Genomic DNA, 16,168 nt, shown 5'->3' on the forward strand with positions numbered 1-16,168 from the left:
TCCAAAAAGAAAAACTCCAAGGTTTTCGTATTACACTGGAATCAATCGACATTTATAATTCCAGCACTGTTGGTCAATCTCTTGACCTGCAAATTCTAAACATTTCCAGAGGTTTGTCATTCAATTTCTCATACTACAACCAAAATATTACAGATCTGGAGATGCTCAACTACAAAGGAAACTTCCTGCTTTACTTTCAACAAATACAAAAAGCAAAACAAAGAAGTGATTATAATAATTCTCCCTCTTCCTTCTACCTGCACAATCATAGAAATCTGTTAATGTTTAAAGCCTGATGATCATAACTACAAGTTGCACAACGTTTGGTTTAGAGTTTTTAAAGCCATGATAACAATTACAAGGGAATGCATTCAAGTCATTCAAGTTCTGAGACTAACTTTCCTGTCAAATAACCAGACCACCCAACATCAAATAGTCTTTTGTGATGTGAATACAACGCACAAGGCCTTTTTTTTTTGATAGGTAAGTAGAGCTTGTATTAGAAGCGCCTTAGAAATGGCGAAAACAGTACACATGAAGTATACAATCAGAACGCCAAAAAAACAATACAGCGCATAAGGCTTTGTCTCAATCAAAGTCATCTCCTCCTAATTTGGAAAAACATATCCAATTTGGGAAAAAAATCTGAATTTCAGTAGCATGCATGAGAGAAAATCTTGAATATAAATATTCAAACCCCCTATAATGTGTGCAAGTGCAAGGAAACAAGCACATATCTTATATTTAATGGTAATAGGCCTCAGCAATCAATGTCATAAATACTAGGATGTTCTTCTGACTGGACAATGTGATCTTCTTATTGTCATTTACTGTGAGAATTTTCAGAGTGTGAAATACAAGGCTTTCTATCAGATGATACAGAATAATCTCGTGACAGTAATTGAGCAAAACAGTAATATATAAGAAGCCAATTCAGTACTCTACCCAGTGCTATCATACAGGTACAATTTTCTGAGTTATCATGCTCTAGAGCACGTAACTGCTGTTAAGATGGTATGAGACATGCAAACCTCTCCACATAATGGCTACTCATGGCAATAATAAATGGAACTAATGGGAATCTGCTAACTCAGCTACATGCAAACCCAATGTTAGGGCCACGGATAATAACAACCCCCATTTTCTACTGAAAACCCACTATTGGAGTAGTATTGCCAGATTATTCCGTGATAGATTCAATGCAGGTAACAATAACATGAAATGAATATAAATTTTCATACCTTTGAAATGACCTAAGATTTCTTCTTGTGGACATGGACGTGGAAGTGTCCCTCTTTTGATCTTTCATGTTGGTTTTTTTTCCTCTTGACTTGGAGGAACCTAAAAATGGCAGCACATTATTCAAGTCTCTGTTTTCAAAATTATGCTGAAGTCACAAGACAGAACACTTTAGAGCTTGAAGCCCTAAACTACCTCTTAGATGAACTTTTGCTGATTGAATTTCGCTTTCACCTTGTTCTGATTCAATCACTTCACTGGACACATCAGAATATTCTTCTACCTTTGAAGTTCTTGATTTTGATACATCATTCAGAGACTGGGTCATGCCTTTCAAGGATGGATCAATGACTTCTCCATCTGTCAAATATCAGGCATCTCTAGATGTTTATTAAGTCAGAAATTTGAAATCTATGCAGTGGCCAAATAATGCCGTACCATTCATTCAAGAAAAGATTAGCAAACAAGATGGCACATAACTACTACCATCATTGATGTTTAACACTTCAGCTTACCAACTAGTAGAACATTTTACTTATGGTGTGCACGGATGTCCAATTAAATTATGTGATTACTAACTTTCAGTAGCACTTGCAGATACAGATCCACCAGCATAAGTGGGGTATTAAAGAATGGAAGCTATTACATACTTGAAAGTAGAAACAATTCACAGTTCTGACATACTACTGCCTTTCATGGTGCTGGTAGAAGTTTCCAGTAATGACCCGTCACACCAATGGACAGTACCACAAGAAACATATGAAAAAGGTTGAATAATTCAATTTTGTTTGAATTCCCCAATATGCCTCATATATATTATAGCTACCTAATATTTCAACCATGTGCCTTGATAAAATTAATACAGGAATCTTGGTCCAAACACAAATAATAACAAACTCCCATAATTATTAAAATAAAATAAAAAAGAAGAAGAAGTGGACCACATGAGCAACTTATAAAGGGCTCAACATCAATAAGAAACCATTAAGTTGACATAATAAAAAAACAACAAATCCACAAATGTTTAAACCAGCTCAACAATGATATGAATTATTTGGCCTTGTTATATCTCTACATGCATGAGCCCAGGACACGAGTCAGGACCAGCACTGTGCAGCTTTCGTGTTTCTAGGTGTTCATTTCTGATAAAACAGTGTACAACAGGAAATCCAGGCCACAAATAAAGTCCTAACAAAAAGCTATTGGCAAATAGCTTGCTAGAAATGTTCAAGAAGGCTTAAGGAACAACTCAAGTGACTGCAGAATCATAAAGCATATTGAATCAAGCAAAGGACTAATGCACCTACCTTCAACAACATCAGCCTCTTGACATTCTTCTGCAGTGCTCCCATCTACCATAAGACTTTCCAAGCTACCAACTTTCTGTTGATGTACTTGGGCATTTCTTGCAGTAACCTCTTGTTCCTTCCGTTCCACATGGAATTTATTAAGCTTCTCCTCAAACTCCTCGATGCAAGACTTCAGTTCCGGTTTTGCAAACTTCTTACTCTGATTATATTCAGTGTGTAAAAACACTTATTGTTAAAGATTCAACTGCAAATGTGGTAACACAAGAACAACAAATTAATACCTTGCTAATTATGTTTTTGAAATGGTCCATCACAGAATCCTCAGATAGGGCATGCTCATATGTTTTGAATGACTCCATGAGCTTTTTCATGCCCTTTTCAGTGAATGCCAGCTGAGACAGGCAATATGATACATATTCCCATTGTCTAACATCTGCAGCAGAAGAGGAGTCTTCAATGTATCCAAAAACTTCACTAGAGTAGATGAATTACAGTGATAGTATAAAGAATACCTGTGACTCCACTAAACCGATTGCAAAGCTTTTCAACCAGAGATTCCATTTGTTTGTCCTAGAGAAAATTCAAAATAAAACATGACTTGTTGTCAAGAATAAATGCTTGCTTTAACTTAAACAATCTATACCTTCTTAATAGAACCTATTAAGAACTGCATGATATTGCAGAATGACTCTCTCTTCAAATTCCGGTTACATAATTTGCCAAGGATATCCGGAAGTAGATTATATATTGGATTGCTTCCTGTAGTCAAGATTAAGATTAAGCAATTCCAATATTTATTTAACACAAGAAAAGTAGAGTAGTCATCCAGACAAGGATACTAGTTGTGCATCGGAAATTACCTTTCTTAGACAATTCATGAAAGAAAAGTTTGGCCAGATTTGAAATTCTTTCATCTTCATCTTCTAATCTCATGGCCATTTCATTAATATAACCTTTAACCTGGTCAACCAATGTCACCATATGACAACACAACACTAGTAAAAAAATAAAAGAAGCATAAAGTTGTTGGCCAGGACATTCAAACCTTCATCATATCATTTAATATGAGATGAGAAAGAACCAAAACAGCATTTTTTCTGACAGACACTGACGAATCCTGTAACCGAGCATACATGTTTTCGGTCCATGGCTCTAACAGATTAGGGAAACGAACTGCTAAATCACCAAGCACTATAGTACAATTGGAACGAACAGTTTCTGATGGTGCATTCTCCACAACAGTGAAGAGAAGCTGGAGATTTGCTTCACTGCAAAGTCATTAAATTTGAACCTTATAAGATGTTAGGGAAAGAGAGAGAGAGAGGGGTGTGGGGGAGAGGAGGGACATCTCACCAAAAATTGCCATCAATAATCATAAATCGACATAGTGCAAGCATTCCAGATGCCTGTAGTTCTGGATACTGGAAAGAATAGAAAGGTTCTCAGTTTGTAAGCATTAAGACCATCAAAAAGAAAACAAATCATTGCATGTTCACAAAGCATCTAATAGGATGTTTTTATTCTAATATTTAAAGGAATTTTGTCAAATTTTAATAAAAGATCTAATCTAAATTTCCAAAATTCAAGCCAGTGACAGGCTGAAAGCTTCAATGCCTCCATCATTAAGGACAAGATTATTCAAATTTTAAGGTTTTTTCAAATTCCATGTGCCATTTAAACAAATATTCAAGGAACGTGAGGGCATAGACAAGCTGTGAGAAGTGAGCAGCAAAAACAACACCTTTTGCATTAAACTAAAATTTCTACAAAGCTTCGACAGGAACGGTGCACAGTGGCCAATCAAATTCTTCTCAGCAGAACCACCAGAAATAATTTCTTTCTCTGCCCTTTCGGAAAGTGAATCAAGTATAGCATCTTCAGATGCAGCAAGACCTAACTCAGCATTGATACCATTCTCCTGCAAAGCACCATCAAAGGAAGTGGAATCAGTAAAAAGAGGTTCTGGTGAAGAAAAATTAATCAATTAAATAACATCTGAACTCCCATTTTACCTTAACCACATCAGCAGATGCCATGCCATTAGGAACATACTGGCTCTCAGCATCTATCTTATCTTTCTTTGCCTTCTGTTTCTGGATTCTTCGGACACATGACTCAATATACGTCAATTGGTTCATGGCAACATGGCTTACTATAAATAAATATCTACTAAGTTTTGTGACTTGAACAGTTGAAAGGACACTGCTGCCACCATTTTCAATGTCATTTTGCAACTCATCTCCTCCACCACAATCAAATACAGAACTAAGAGACTTTTGCACCAGGTCAGAAGCTAAGGTTTCAGGAGTTGGATGAATTACATAAATAGCACCAATAGCTTTATCGGCAGCAGCATACCATATGTTTTCTGGCAACCAAAAACTGGTGATTAAGCTTTCCAGAATACCAAATATCCGGGTTCCATTACTAGACAGTAGTTTTTTCTTGTCCGCTTCAGACAACCTCTGAAGGGCAACGCATGCGGTTCTGGCAAGCAAAGGTTCCACTTTTGCCCAACGACCAAACCCTATGTCTATGATGTCCTGTAAGTGTGAAACAAGAATCCCATGGGATAATTTTGCTGCCATGCAAAGGACAGATAAAGCACCCCGGCTTTGCTCTGCAGTGGTTCCGCTAACATTAAAGCAAAAGAAATCCCATAGTGCTGAAATCTGCACAAAAAAATTAAAACTCTGAAGCATTTGCCTTCCAAATGAGGAAAGAACAAATTGATGACAAATTCAAATTGTAGCTTCATAAACATCATGATATTCATAGGAGCTGGGTAATGTTTTAAAACCTATGTGATGATTCTCTAATACACACAGTCAAGAGAGTCAGCTTGATTTTCTCAACTTTTTAAGTTACTACCTATGGAATAAAATTCAACCCATGCTCACCTCATTGAAAACTTTCAAATTATTTACACAAGATATATAGGAACATACCATGCTGGTAGATATATCACCCTTGGACACCAAAGCACCAACTATGAACTCCAGGGCTGCAAGATCTCCAATATTTGAATCTATGGCAAGATTCAAAAGATTTTTGGCAGTCTCCATGGAACTTTTCCTTATATATATTGTAACAAATGCATTCTCTACAGCTTCATAAGTGGATTTGTCCTGAGAAAATACCTGTAGACAACCAGCACATTAGGACACTATTAAATCTAAAATGTCTATCAAACAAAGCTGTAACTTTAAGTTGTATCCCTATTTCCAAAGCATGAACAAAATAAAAATATTACCAGTGGAAACATCTTCCGGAGGCAGGCTTCTGAGCCATCAACTTGGAACTGTTTGCACCGCATCAATAAGAGAATTGTGTTCTCTACATCAGTAGCAGAAGATGAAGCCATCAGTTGAACAAGGGTGGGCATTGTTGCAGAAACACACTTAGAAAATCTCAAGCCAGCCTCAAGTGATGCAACCAGGGCCCTGGTTTGCTCCAAATTCCCAACATCTGGCACAGGACTATCATTCTCAACAATTCCTTCTGCTGTATGGGGCAAACAGCTATCAGTTAAACTGTCTTGCTGCCCCTTGGCCACCTGGCCCACCTCTTCCTCATTTCCACTGTCAACTTCACCATCTCCGTTGCAGGTATCACCATCAGAGGGTAGCCCATCTAAAACACTCTCTGAAGCCAGATTTGGTTGAAGTTCATTCAACTTCTTCTTGTACTGCTCTAAGGTTGCTTCAAAAGAAGCTATTCGAAGTTGTGGCCCAAAAGGGTTATGCTGCAGCATCATGATAAGTAAATTCAGAGCAGATTTTCTTACAATTGCACTCTTATCCTCCAACCTCCCTGCAGCAACTGCAGCAACCTCATTCCACATGCCAATTGAAACAGAATGTTCTTCGCATAGTTCACCCCAAACCTGAAGAACCCGACTCCTGGTATAAGCTGAAACATCTCGACATCGCTCCAGCAATATTTCCAGCATGGCTTGCTTGGTTCGAAGCTGAATAGATTTTGAACTTACTTCACCCTCAACATTCTTAAAGGCTTTCATAACCAACTTCCCCAACACACCAACAAGAGCATTCCTTATCTTATAAGATTCTCCACCAAAGTGAGGGACCAAGAGACCAATGTTGGTTGAAATCAACTTTGGGAGCCTGTCAGCGAGCTCCACAAGAAAGCGTCCTATATTTTCAGCCCCAACAGTGTCTTTCACGTAGTCTTTTGGGTTGGTCCTTCCAATCTCTCGGATAAGAGAACTGGCCAAACTTCCATCAGCATATTTCTTCTCAGCACTGGCAACTGCATCAGCCATAGGGGTGATAACAAAATCATGCTTGTGCATCAGGTGTAAAATTGATGCACATGATTGCGCCATGTAGTGATACTTGGTAGCACATGTCCCAATTATACGACAGAGAGCATCTTTTGTCTCTGAATCTTTCAACAGTATAGCGTTCTCAAACATAGAGAATACATTCCTACAAAATCCAAAACAGGAGATTTGAATTAAACTTACAAGGATAAACATGCAAAATCATATTAAAATAAATCAACCTAATTACCCAACTTACTTTACAATGAAAGATAAGTAATTTTCATCGGGGTCCGATGACCCAAAGAGCAACGGAAGGTTGATCTCTAGTGAATTAGCTATTAAGTTGAGTATCCGACCCCTCTGTGGTTCCCAATTCCATGAGTGTATAGGTTGTTTCTTCCTACTACTCAGTGTTGCCTAAATCCATGAATAACAAAGCAGTTAACTAAAGTAGCAGGGGTGTCCCAATAAGACACACTTACGCACATAAAAAGGAAGATTACCTTGGACTTGTTGACACCAATATTAGACTCCTCAATGAGGATGATGTTGAGGAGGAAAAAAGTATAAATTTTAAAAGCATTCCGATGTGAGGCCACCCGGTCAAGTATTGGTACATCATCAGCATGATCTTGAGAAACTCGCGATAGCGAATCCACATTTGGAAGAAGAACACTGAGATTGGACCTAAGACTCTCTACAAGATTTAATTTACAAGATGGGGTGAGAGTTGAGAAACCTTTGATTAACGAATACACACGGTCAAACACGTCTTGCTCTTCAACACAGAAAAGCTCTTTATCAGAGAGATCAAATGAAACACCTGTTTGCATAAGAAGAAATACAGATTGAAATCATAAAAATATGGTTAATGTGCACAGAAAAACTAACCTCATTTTCTTTGCTAAGAAAAATGACTAAACAAAATAAATAGAAATTTGAATCTGACTTAGAAAGAAAGTGAAAACTCTCCCTAAGTGAAATAGTTGAAATTCGGAGCACTTAAGGGGAAAGTTTGTTCTCTCAGGTTCCAAATAAATAAATGAAAATGAAATATTCAAATGTTTGATTTCTTTGCTTTTCTTCTAATTCTCGTAGTTGAGATTCTGTTAGGGTTTTGATCAATTGCTGACTGGAAAAATTACCGTTCAAAAGAAAACTGAATATAAATTGAGAACCAAAAATTTACCCCACTTATTTGGATGGCATTAAAATTTAGGAAAAAAAAAACAGCAGAATCTCGTGCTTTGCATGTTTCAATCACCGCAAAATGAAGGAAAAAAGTCCAACCAGACAATGTCCACATTGTCCAAGGATTTTCTTGATTTCTCAATTTCCAAAACCATTGAAAACTCTAAATGTCCTTAATTTTTCTGTACTTTATCAACAACCAACCTGGTTTTAATTGTAGGGTTCTGTGGAAGAAAACTTACCTCTGACGAATTCTTCAAGTTCAGAGGAACGAAGAGAGGAGATGTCGATCGGATTTTGAGCACAGAGACGTCCGTCATGGCTTTCGTTTTCTAGGGCTTGAAGATTTGGTGGAAAAATGAAGGAAGGAGCCATGGGAGTTGGAGAGAGCACTCAGAAGAGATACTCGTTTTGGCTTCTCGATTTCTGGATTTCACCTTTCCAGGATATTTAAAATCGTGAAGCGGGAACATATAGATATAAAAAGTAGGGGCGGTTGCTAATCTCCATTTTTTTAAATGACGATAATACCCTTATCTCCAGCTGGACTGCGTAGGCCGTAGGGAGCTTTTATCCAGTGTAAACGGGCTGAGCCCATCATCGGCCCACTACTTCACTACCGTTTTTCATGGAACTTCCGCCTTACCCGTTCTGATCTTGGCACGTCAAAAGGGTCCCACTTGAGATGAATCCAGTGATGACTGATGACATGGCAAGATCAGAGGTGATGTTCTGGGAAGGAGTGGAAACCAAACTCCCAAGAGAGGCACCCTTCAAAAACCCTCCTTGGTGATTATCAAAGAAGCTAAATAAAGAAAGAAAAGGCACAGAAAGAAGCCGAAAAAATATATGAAATTCGTATAGATTTGATATTGGAATGAATCACAAAACAATTTTTGGGTTTTGTTGATTTGGTCAGAAAGATTTAGAGACAGCATGGCAATGCCGTGGGGGATGACTCTGTGGATGGCAAAGATCGTGTGGGTGGTACTGAGTGGGTGGGTCTCATCGTGCTTGACTGTAGCCGATGACATTGCTAGCTCTCTCCGGACTGGTGATATTGGTCCTTTCCATGTTGGCTGAGTCAATTTCACAATCAGTGCAGCGAGCCCTCTGGTTTGTCTTATGAAACTTGGTAGTTGATTTCTTTAGGTATGTTGAATTGCCTGATTTCTTGATTGCTTGATTGCTTGACTGCTTTATGTTGATTATTAGAATACTCAATTGGGATCGTTTTGTTGTTTGTTGGATTGGTGTTTATTTAAGAATTGAATGGTTAATGTTTGATCATTTTTTATTTTGCTCCAATCCAGATGCTGTGTATTTTTTTGTTCTTCCTTTTATTTTATTTTATTTTTTTAATTTTCTAATATGGGTTGGATCTCATATATCCCTGATTTGCTATATGAGTGCTTAATAAATCAGGAATTGTAACTGCAACGGTCACTTGAATCATAGCCATGAGACAGAGGGACAGATACCATTTTTGTGGGTCACCTAACTATTTATTAAGACTAATAATTTGATTTAGAAAAATTCAATCTACCGTTGAGCGCACATTAAATGATCAAATTTGAGCAAACACCGAATCTTGGAGCCAGTTCAGGATTTGCAGTTGGAGCTTTGGATTCTTTCCTTGTTTCAGGGGTCTTGTTAGGGAAGGTAGTAGTGTATGTTTTCAGGTGGATGGGAAATTTGCTATCAAGTCCTATTACACTGTTTTCTACAGGGTGGGGTGAGGATTTCCTTGGAAAGAGATTTAGCATATTGCAGTTCCGCAGAAAGTTTCTTTCTTTATGCAGATTTAACCTGTTTCACATTAAGGGGTTACGTGAATACCAAGTCCTGACAGTTTGTATGTGTAAGGAAGTGATGAAGAGTGTAGATCATCTTTTCCCGCCTAGTGGATTGGGAAGTGTATTCTATCTGTCACTTTCTGCTTGGCAGGCAGTGATCCTTCAAAAAACTTGTTATTGGCTTGTGTTGGTGATTTTTGTATATGTCCCTTCCTGTGGGGTTTCATAAATTTTGGCACACTGCTGTAGCACTCATTTTACTCACTAAAAAAAGGGCTGTCATAGAAGGTTTATTTGAAGGAAGAAGCAGGGAATTTGAATAGCACCCCCATGTTTGCTTGGTTTGGATAAGAAAAGTGAAAGAACCTTTGAAAGCCTTGAGTGGCTAGTGGAACACCCTGCCATTACTTGGCTTGCACTCATGAAGTATACCGTACTTCAAGATCAAGGTCACGGCTGCAGATGCAGATGTAGTTGCTATATAACTTCATTGGGTTTAGTGGACATTATGCCTGGGACCACACCAAAGTTGTGCATTGTTTTTATTAGGCTGATAAATTTCTAGAATCTCACCAACATGAATGTTTTGATCCCATAATTCTCATATATTACTGATTTTGTTTTTTCTATTTTCTTGAGCTAAATTTTACGTAACCTACTAGAAGTTGAAGAGGGTTATCCCAAGGTTTCTGGGAAAATCACCGGTGGCACAGAGCCTTGCATTAGGTAACTTTTATGCACACCTGCTTGCTATATGAATAACCAAGCATTCCTGGTATTTGTGGATTTGATGTGCCATTTTAAGCATTAAAAGTTGCCTACAGGTGCTATGACCCTATTGATATAGGTCACTTGCAATATAGGGGATTCCATATTGTCTTTCATTCTCCTGGTTCTGATGTTCTATATCAAAACTTGTTTCTTCTCCAAAAGAAAAAGTGTCTAGTGCACTCTATCATAAGGTCAACATGTGGCCTAGTCAGGCCAAATTCAGGGCAATCAACTTGTTCTGAAGTTTATTTGGGACCCTAAACAAGCCTTTCTTAAGCATGCATGCAAAAATGAAGAATCATTCTAAATAGACATGGTAAAAGTTTAGCTATATTTGAATGATACTTACATGATGTCCAATTCAAAGTTGGCACCTAAAGGAGCATCTATGGAGATATAATTTTTGTAGCTGTGGGCACTTTAACCCATTGTAGTAGGATATAAAGGAAACCTCTGAAGTAGGCCACTGCTTGTTTGAAGTCTTTCTTTAGGTTGGTTGAGGTGAGGTGACTCTTTTGAATTTTAGATGATGAATCACCGTCTCTCCCCAGCTTCCTCCTAGCAACCCACCCCCTGAGATCCATAATTTTCCATACAATTCTTGAATGTGAAAAAATATCCTCCTTTTGATTTACATTCACTTGGTTTTGTCACTTCCATTCATTTTTGGGATTTTTGAATGCTCCCAATGTTTTTATCAGTAATTCCTTAATTTCTAATTATTTCAAGGCTGACCATGTGTCTGATAAAAAACAGGAGTAAAGGAGTTATCATAATTGATATGCTGTATCCTATTTTAGTTTTCTTTGTTAAAAATTTTGAGTTGCGTACTGCAGGGTAGTCTTCCTACTCAACTTTTGCACAAACTATAGGTTAATGCCTAATCCTAAGTTAACTAAGAAACTCAAGAAAATGTGTGTTGATTTTGTTTGAAAGCCAGAGTAATTGTAAAGTTTCAATTTCTTTGTTTTACTTCAATTTATCAGCAATATGTGGTATGCATGAGAATAGGCATGGTCTCCCTGGGAAAAAGCACCCCAGACTCTTGCAATTTTCTATCTTCTACATTACTGGTATGGAATAACAACTCTAGTTTTATCACCCTGCAGCATGATCAGCGTGCGAAACACAACATGGAGTAAGCTCTACATGGGACCTGGAAATCCAGAGCCATCTCTAATTCTAGTTTGGATCAGCAAATGGGCTCTTGAACTGCTGGTTCATATTATATCAATGTCATAAGAAAACGGCCTGGTTGTCTTTAAAGCTTGGTTTTCTTTCAGTTGATTGAGCAATGGGAGTAACGCTGTTGACAGAATTGTATAGCAAAGATGTATTATAATGTTATTGATGTACTCAAATTTGGTGGCTACGAAATCTACTTGATCTTGTTTCGGTTTTCATCCTGCTTACTGCACCAGCAATTTCCAGTCACTCCGTCCTCTAAAGCCTAATTGAAGTTGGAAGTTTTTAGAAGGCTTTGCCCATTACAAATGGAATGTACAATTAGCCTAGTTTAGTGCAATAGAATGCCGTTTTTTTCCTCTGGAGTTTGATAAAACGATCAAATATAAGGCTATGCATTGGCATGACCAAGTGAATCAGTGTGACCCTTATTTTTATTTATTATCAATATTATAAGATCATGACAGGTACCAAAGTCGGAGCATATCAATCTTCCATGGTAAGCTATTAAATGAGATCTATATGAAAATACAAACAAATGAAATCATTTTATGATTGATTATTACTTGTCCCCTTGCAACAGATGGCAATTATGACAAAGAAATCACATGAATTACATGAGTGAGTTTGAAGTCGGAAAAAAGCCAAGGCCCTAGAACTTTCTGAGTTCGACTATCATAGATACTACTCCCTAGTTTGTTAAACGATATCGTTTTAAGGCACCTGGAAAGAAACGGCACCGTTTTCGGCCCTTCTGCAATACTTGACCGTTGCCTGTCCTTATAATCTTTCCCTAGCTTTGATTAGTTGATTTTCAAGCAAAGGCTGAAATGTTGGCACTTTCTCGAGTGGCAGACGTTGGCAATTTTACCAGAATGCCCTTTTTGATTTGTGTTCAAATCACTATTCCCGCCCTAATCAATCTCAAGCTTCTGCGGATACCCGGATTTTATCTTTACCACTCCATCAATGATTACAGAACTGCCAAAATCTCGATACCTAGAAAAGATTTCACGGTTGATGGAAATGTGGCACGGTGTAATTGGATGATCACCAACCTCAGCAAAGATGGACGAATTATGGAAGCACGAAGACTGTTCGATGAAATGCGTGAGCCGGATGTGATTACTTGGACAACTGTGATATCAGGTTATATCAAATGTGGAATGATTGAAGAAGCGAGGAGGCTGTTTGATAGAGTGGATGCGAAGAAGAATGTGGTTACCTGGACAGCTATGGTTGGTGGGTATATAAGGTCGAATAAGATTTCCGATGCGGAGAAGTTGTTTAATGAGATGCCTAACAAGAATGTGGTTTCTTGGAACACTATGATTGATGGGTATGCCCAAAATGGTCGAATTGATTCGGCTATGTACCTTTTTGAGAAAATGCCGGAGAGGAATGTGGTTTCTTGGAACACGGTTATGTCTATGCTGGCTCAGTGTGGGAGAATTGAGGAGGCACGGAGGCTCTTTGATCGGATGCCTGAAAGGGACGTGATTTCTTGGACTGCCATGATTGCTGGGTTGTCAAAAAATGGGAGGATCGATGAAGCTAGGCTGCTTTTTGACAGAATGCCAGAGCGCAATGTGGTTTCATGGAATGCGATGATTACAGGTTATGCCCAGAACTTGAGATTGGATGAAGCTCTTGATTTGTTTGAGAGGATGCCCGAGAGGGATCTTCCTTCATGGAATACAATGATCACAGGTCTTATTCAGAATGGGGATCTAAGGAGAGCAAGGAAGTTGTTCAATGAAATGCCTAAAAAAAATGTCATCTCTTGGACTACTATGATCACTGGCTGTGTCCAAGAAGGAGAGAGTGAAGAAGCCTTAAAAATATTTTCAAGGATGCTGTCAACGAATGGGGCAAAGCCTAATCAAGGAACTTTTGTGAGTGTTTTGGGTGCTTGTAGTAACTTAGCTGGTCTTGGTGAGGGACAACAGGTTCATCAGATAATAAGTAAAACTGTCTATCAAGATAGCACATTTGTGGTATCGGCGCTCATAAACATGTATTCAAAATGTGGAGAGTTGGGGACTGCTAGGAAGATGTTTGATGATGGGATGACTAGCCAGAGGGATTTGGTTTCTTGGAATGGTATAATTGCAGCTTATGCCCATCATGGATATGGTAAAGAAGCTATCAACTTTTTCAAAGAAATGCGAAAATCTGGGTTCAAACCTGATGATGTCACCTATGTGGGGTTGCTCTCTGCGTGCAGTCATGCTGGCTTGGTGGAGGAGGGGCTAAAGTACTTTGATGAGCTTGTGAAAGATAGGTCCATACTAGTAAGAGAAGATCACTATGCATGTTTGGTTGATCTATGTGGTCGGGCAGGGAGGCTCAAGGAGGCTTTTGGTTTCATTGAGCGGCTTGAGACCAAGCCATCAGCACGTGTCTGGGGCGCTCTTCTTGCCGGATGTAATGTTCATGCAAATGTGAAGATAGGGAAACAGGCTGCAAAGAAGCTTTTAGAGGTGGAGCCAGAGAATGCAGGCACTTATTTGCTGCTCTCAAACATATATGCATCAACTGGGAAATGGAGAGAAGCTGCGAGAGTGAGGTTGAAGATGAAGGACAAGGGTTTGAAGAAGCAGCCTGGCTGCAGCTGGATTGAAGTTGGCAACAGGGTTCATGTATTTGTAGTTGGCGATAAGTCTCATTCACAATCTAAGCTTATTTATTCTTTACTCCGCGATCTTCATTCAAAGATGAAGAAGGCTGGGTACGAACCGAATAATGATTTTATATCGGATGAGGATTTCTCATTAACATAATGAAGTTCCAAACTTGAGAAGTTGATGGTATATTCTAGAATGGCACTCAGCATTGAAGATTATGCAACAGAGTGATGTGATGTTGGCGGTATTTTATAGTAATCCAAAATGCGGCGCTAAATTAATGATGATCCCTGATAGAGGTTCAATCTATATACTCGATGCATCTAATTATCCAAAGAAGATAAGCAATTTAGCACCAGCTCTCTCTATGCTATACAGTGTCTTACATGTTGTAAGTTAGGAAGTTGAACTCATCCTCTGCAATATTTGTTTTCATTCCTTGGACACAACTTTTTTTTAACTGTCTCTTGTGAAAAGGCCAATAGTTTCGAGTTATTGGTCATCAAAAGGAGTGATTGTGAACCGAAGCAGGTCCACGTGGGCGTTGTAGAGATATCCTTTTCCCTTGTGAAAAGGGAACAATAATTGGGCGGGAACAACAATGACCTTACTGGAACAGCCCCACTTCTTAGCAAGACATTGAGGTCGGTCTGGGTGAAGCAGGGCCAAGATGGTGCCCGTGTGGTCCTTCATTTATCATACGTCCATTTCAATCTGCTGGTTAGGGTACAGATGATGCCTGCTTTTTATATTTTTCTGGTAAGACGCATTGTGCTTTGTTTCTTTGAATCATGGTCGTGTTGATGATTCCAGATCAACTCCCACTCTACAAATATACCCAAATCTCAGATCGGCCCATTGGCTTTACCTTCGCTCATACTTTAATCATTGAGACAAATTATAATCAATAGTTATATGGAATTTGATCATTCCAATTTGATATCCAGTCAAAAATTAGTACCCCGATTTCTTGGAAGATAAATTGCCGTGGTGGTAATCGAGGAAATAATAGGTGTTTTCTGTAAGGATACTATATACCAACACAATTTTGAGTACCGAATCAATCATTTACCTTCTCATCCATGAGATTCTTCCTATTCTTAATTACGAAATATCCTAAAAAGAGGGACATTATTTCACTAGTTATTGTTGTTATACCATTATACAAGACACATTGAACGGATATATGCCTAAAGTTACGTTTGATTCTGGAAATGATAAGTAAAGAAAATGATTTTATCATATTTGATTTTAATATAAATTTTTTTAAAAAATAAATATAATTAAAATTAGTTAAAATTTTACATATTTTAAAATTATTTAATCTTTATATAATAAAATAAATAAATAAAATAAATTTAAAAGAATATATAAAAATAATTTATTAATTTTAAATCTATTTTTTATTTTTTATTTTTTACATTTTTCTAGAACCAACCTTAACCAATAATAGTTTGGATAGATTATTTCATGTGAATGTTTTCAACCTACTTTACAGCAAACACATGGCCATGGGACTCACCTTGCACCATTCTCTTTCCCATCTGGTCTGTCCTGATGTTTTTATTTTTGGAATTGTTAGGAAAACTAGTAGCCTAGTAGGAGGGTGGTTCAGATCATCCAAATCCAGTCATCATTTCATTTTATTTTATTATTATTATTTTTTTGTTTTATAAGAATTTTAAGTGGGACGTCCAACACTTTGATTAACACACAAGAAAACTGTTCCAACCAAGTCCAAATTAAATAGGGGTCTTTTGT

General features: G+C 38.0%; 2 protein-coding genes across 5 annotated transcripts; one reads left to right on the forward strand and one right to left on the reverse strand.

The window, feature by feature from the left end:
• LOC100855284 (condensin-1 complex subunit CAP-D2) lies at positions 1-8,689 on the reverse strand. Its single transcript, XM_019221803.2, has 17 exons — positions 8,271-8,689; positions 7,341-7,660; positions 7,094-7,254; positions 5,803-7,000; positions 5,498-5,689; positions 4,562-5,221; positions 4,291-4,467; positions 3,903-3,970; positions 3,595-3,817; positions 3,410-3,509; positions 3,193-3,308; positions 3,062-3,119; positions 2,831-2,982; positions 2,547-2,748; positions 1,435-1,599; positions 1,242-1,341; positions 1-257 (listed from the first exon to the last, which is right to left on the reverse strand). The coding sequence occupies exons 1-17, from the start codon at positions 8,401-8,403 to the stop codon at positions 254-256; spliced, it is 4,029 nt and encodes a 1,342-aa protein (XP_019077348.1). The 5' UTR covers positions 8,404-8,689; the 3' UTR covers positions 1-253.
• Positions 8,690-8,790: 101 nt separating this feature from the next.
• Positions 8,791-14,593, forward strand: LOC100853327 (pentatricopeptide repeat-containing protein At2g35030, mitochondrial). Of its 4 annotated transcripts, XM_059739247.1 has the most exons (4): positions 8,792-9,180; positions 10,464-10,550; positions 11,705-12,279; positions 12,364-14,593. In XM_059739247.1, the coding sequence occupies exon 4, from the start codon at positions 12,611-12,613 to the stop codon at positions 14,561-14,563; it is 1,953 nt and encodes a 650-aa protein (XP_059595230.1). In that variant the 5' UTR covers positions 8,792-9,180; positions 10,464-10,550; positions 11,705-12,279; positions 12,364-12,610; the 3' UTR covers positions 14,564-14,593. The 4 variants fall into 4 exon arrangements, with proteins under 4 accessions (XP_003632736.3, XP_059595230.1, XP_059595228.1 ...); XM_003632688.4 differs by lacking the exon at positions 10,464-10,550 and having other exon boundaries at positions 8,791-9,144; XM_059739245.1 differs by having other exon boundaries at positions 8,792-10,550.
• Positions 14,594-16,168: the final 1,575 nt, after the last annotated feature.

The sequence above is a fragment of the Vitis vinifera genome, chromosome 8 (genome assembly GCF_030704535.1).
Source record: "Vitis vinifera cultivar Pinot Noir 40024 chromosome 8, ASM3070453v1".
NCBI lineage: Eukaryota > Viridiplantae > Streptophyta > Magnoliopsida > Vitales > Vitaceae > Vitis > Vitis vinifera.

Bases quoted from the DNA above. Each gene is read 5' to 3' on its own strand.
- LOC100855284 (XM_019221803.2), bottom strand. From the start codon at position 8,403: ATGGCTCCTTCCTTCATTTTTCCACCAAATCTTCAAGCCCTAGAAAAC. The intron at 3,818-3,902 runs GTGAGATGTCCC...ATGACTTTGCAG, and splicing joins ATTATTGATGGCAATTTTTG to TGAAGCAAATCTCCAGCTTC. The intron at 3,309-3,409 runs GTAATTTCCGAT...TCTTGACTACAG, and splicing joins TCATGAATTGTCTAAGAAAG to GAAGCAATCCAATATATAAT.
- LOC100853327 (XM_003632688.4), top strand. From the start codon at position 12,611: ATGTTGGCACTTTCTCGAGTGGCAGACGTTGGCAATTTTACCAGAATG.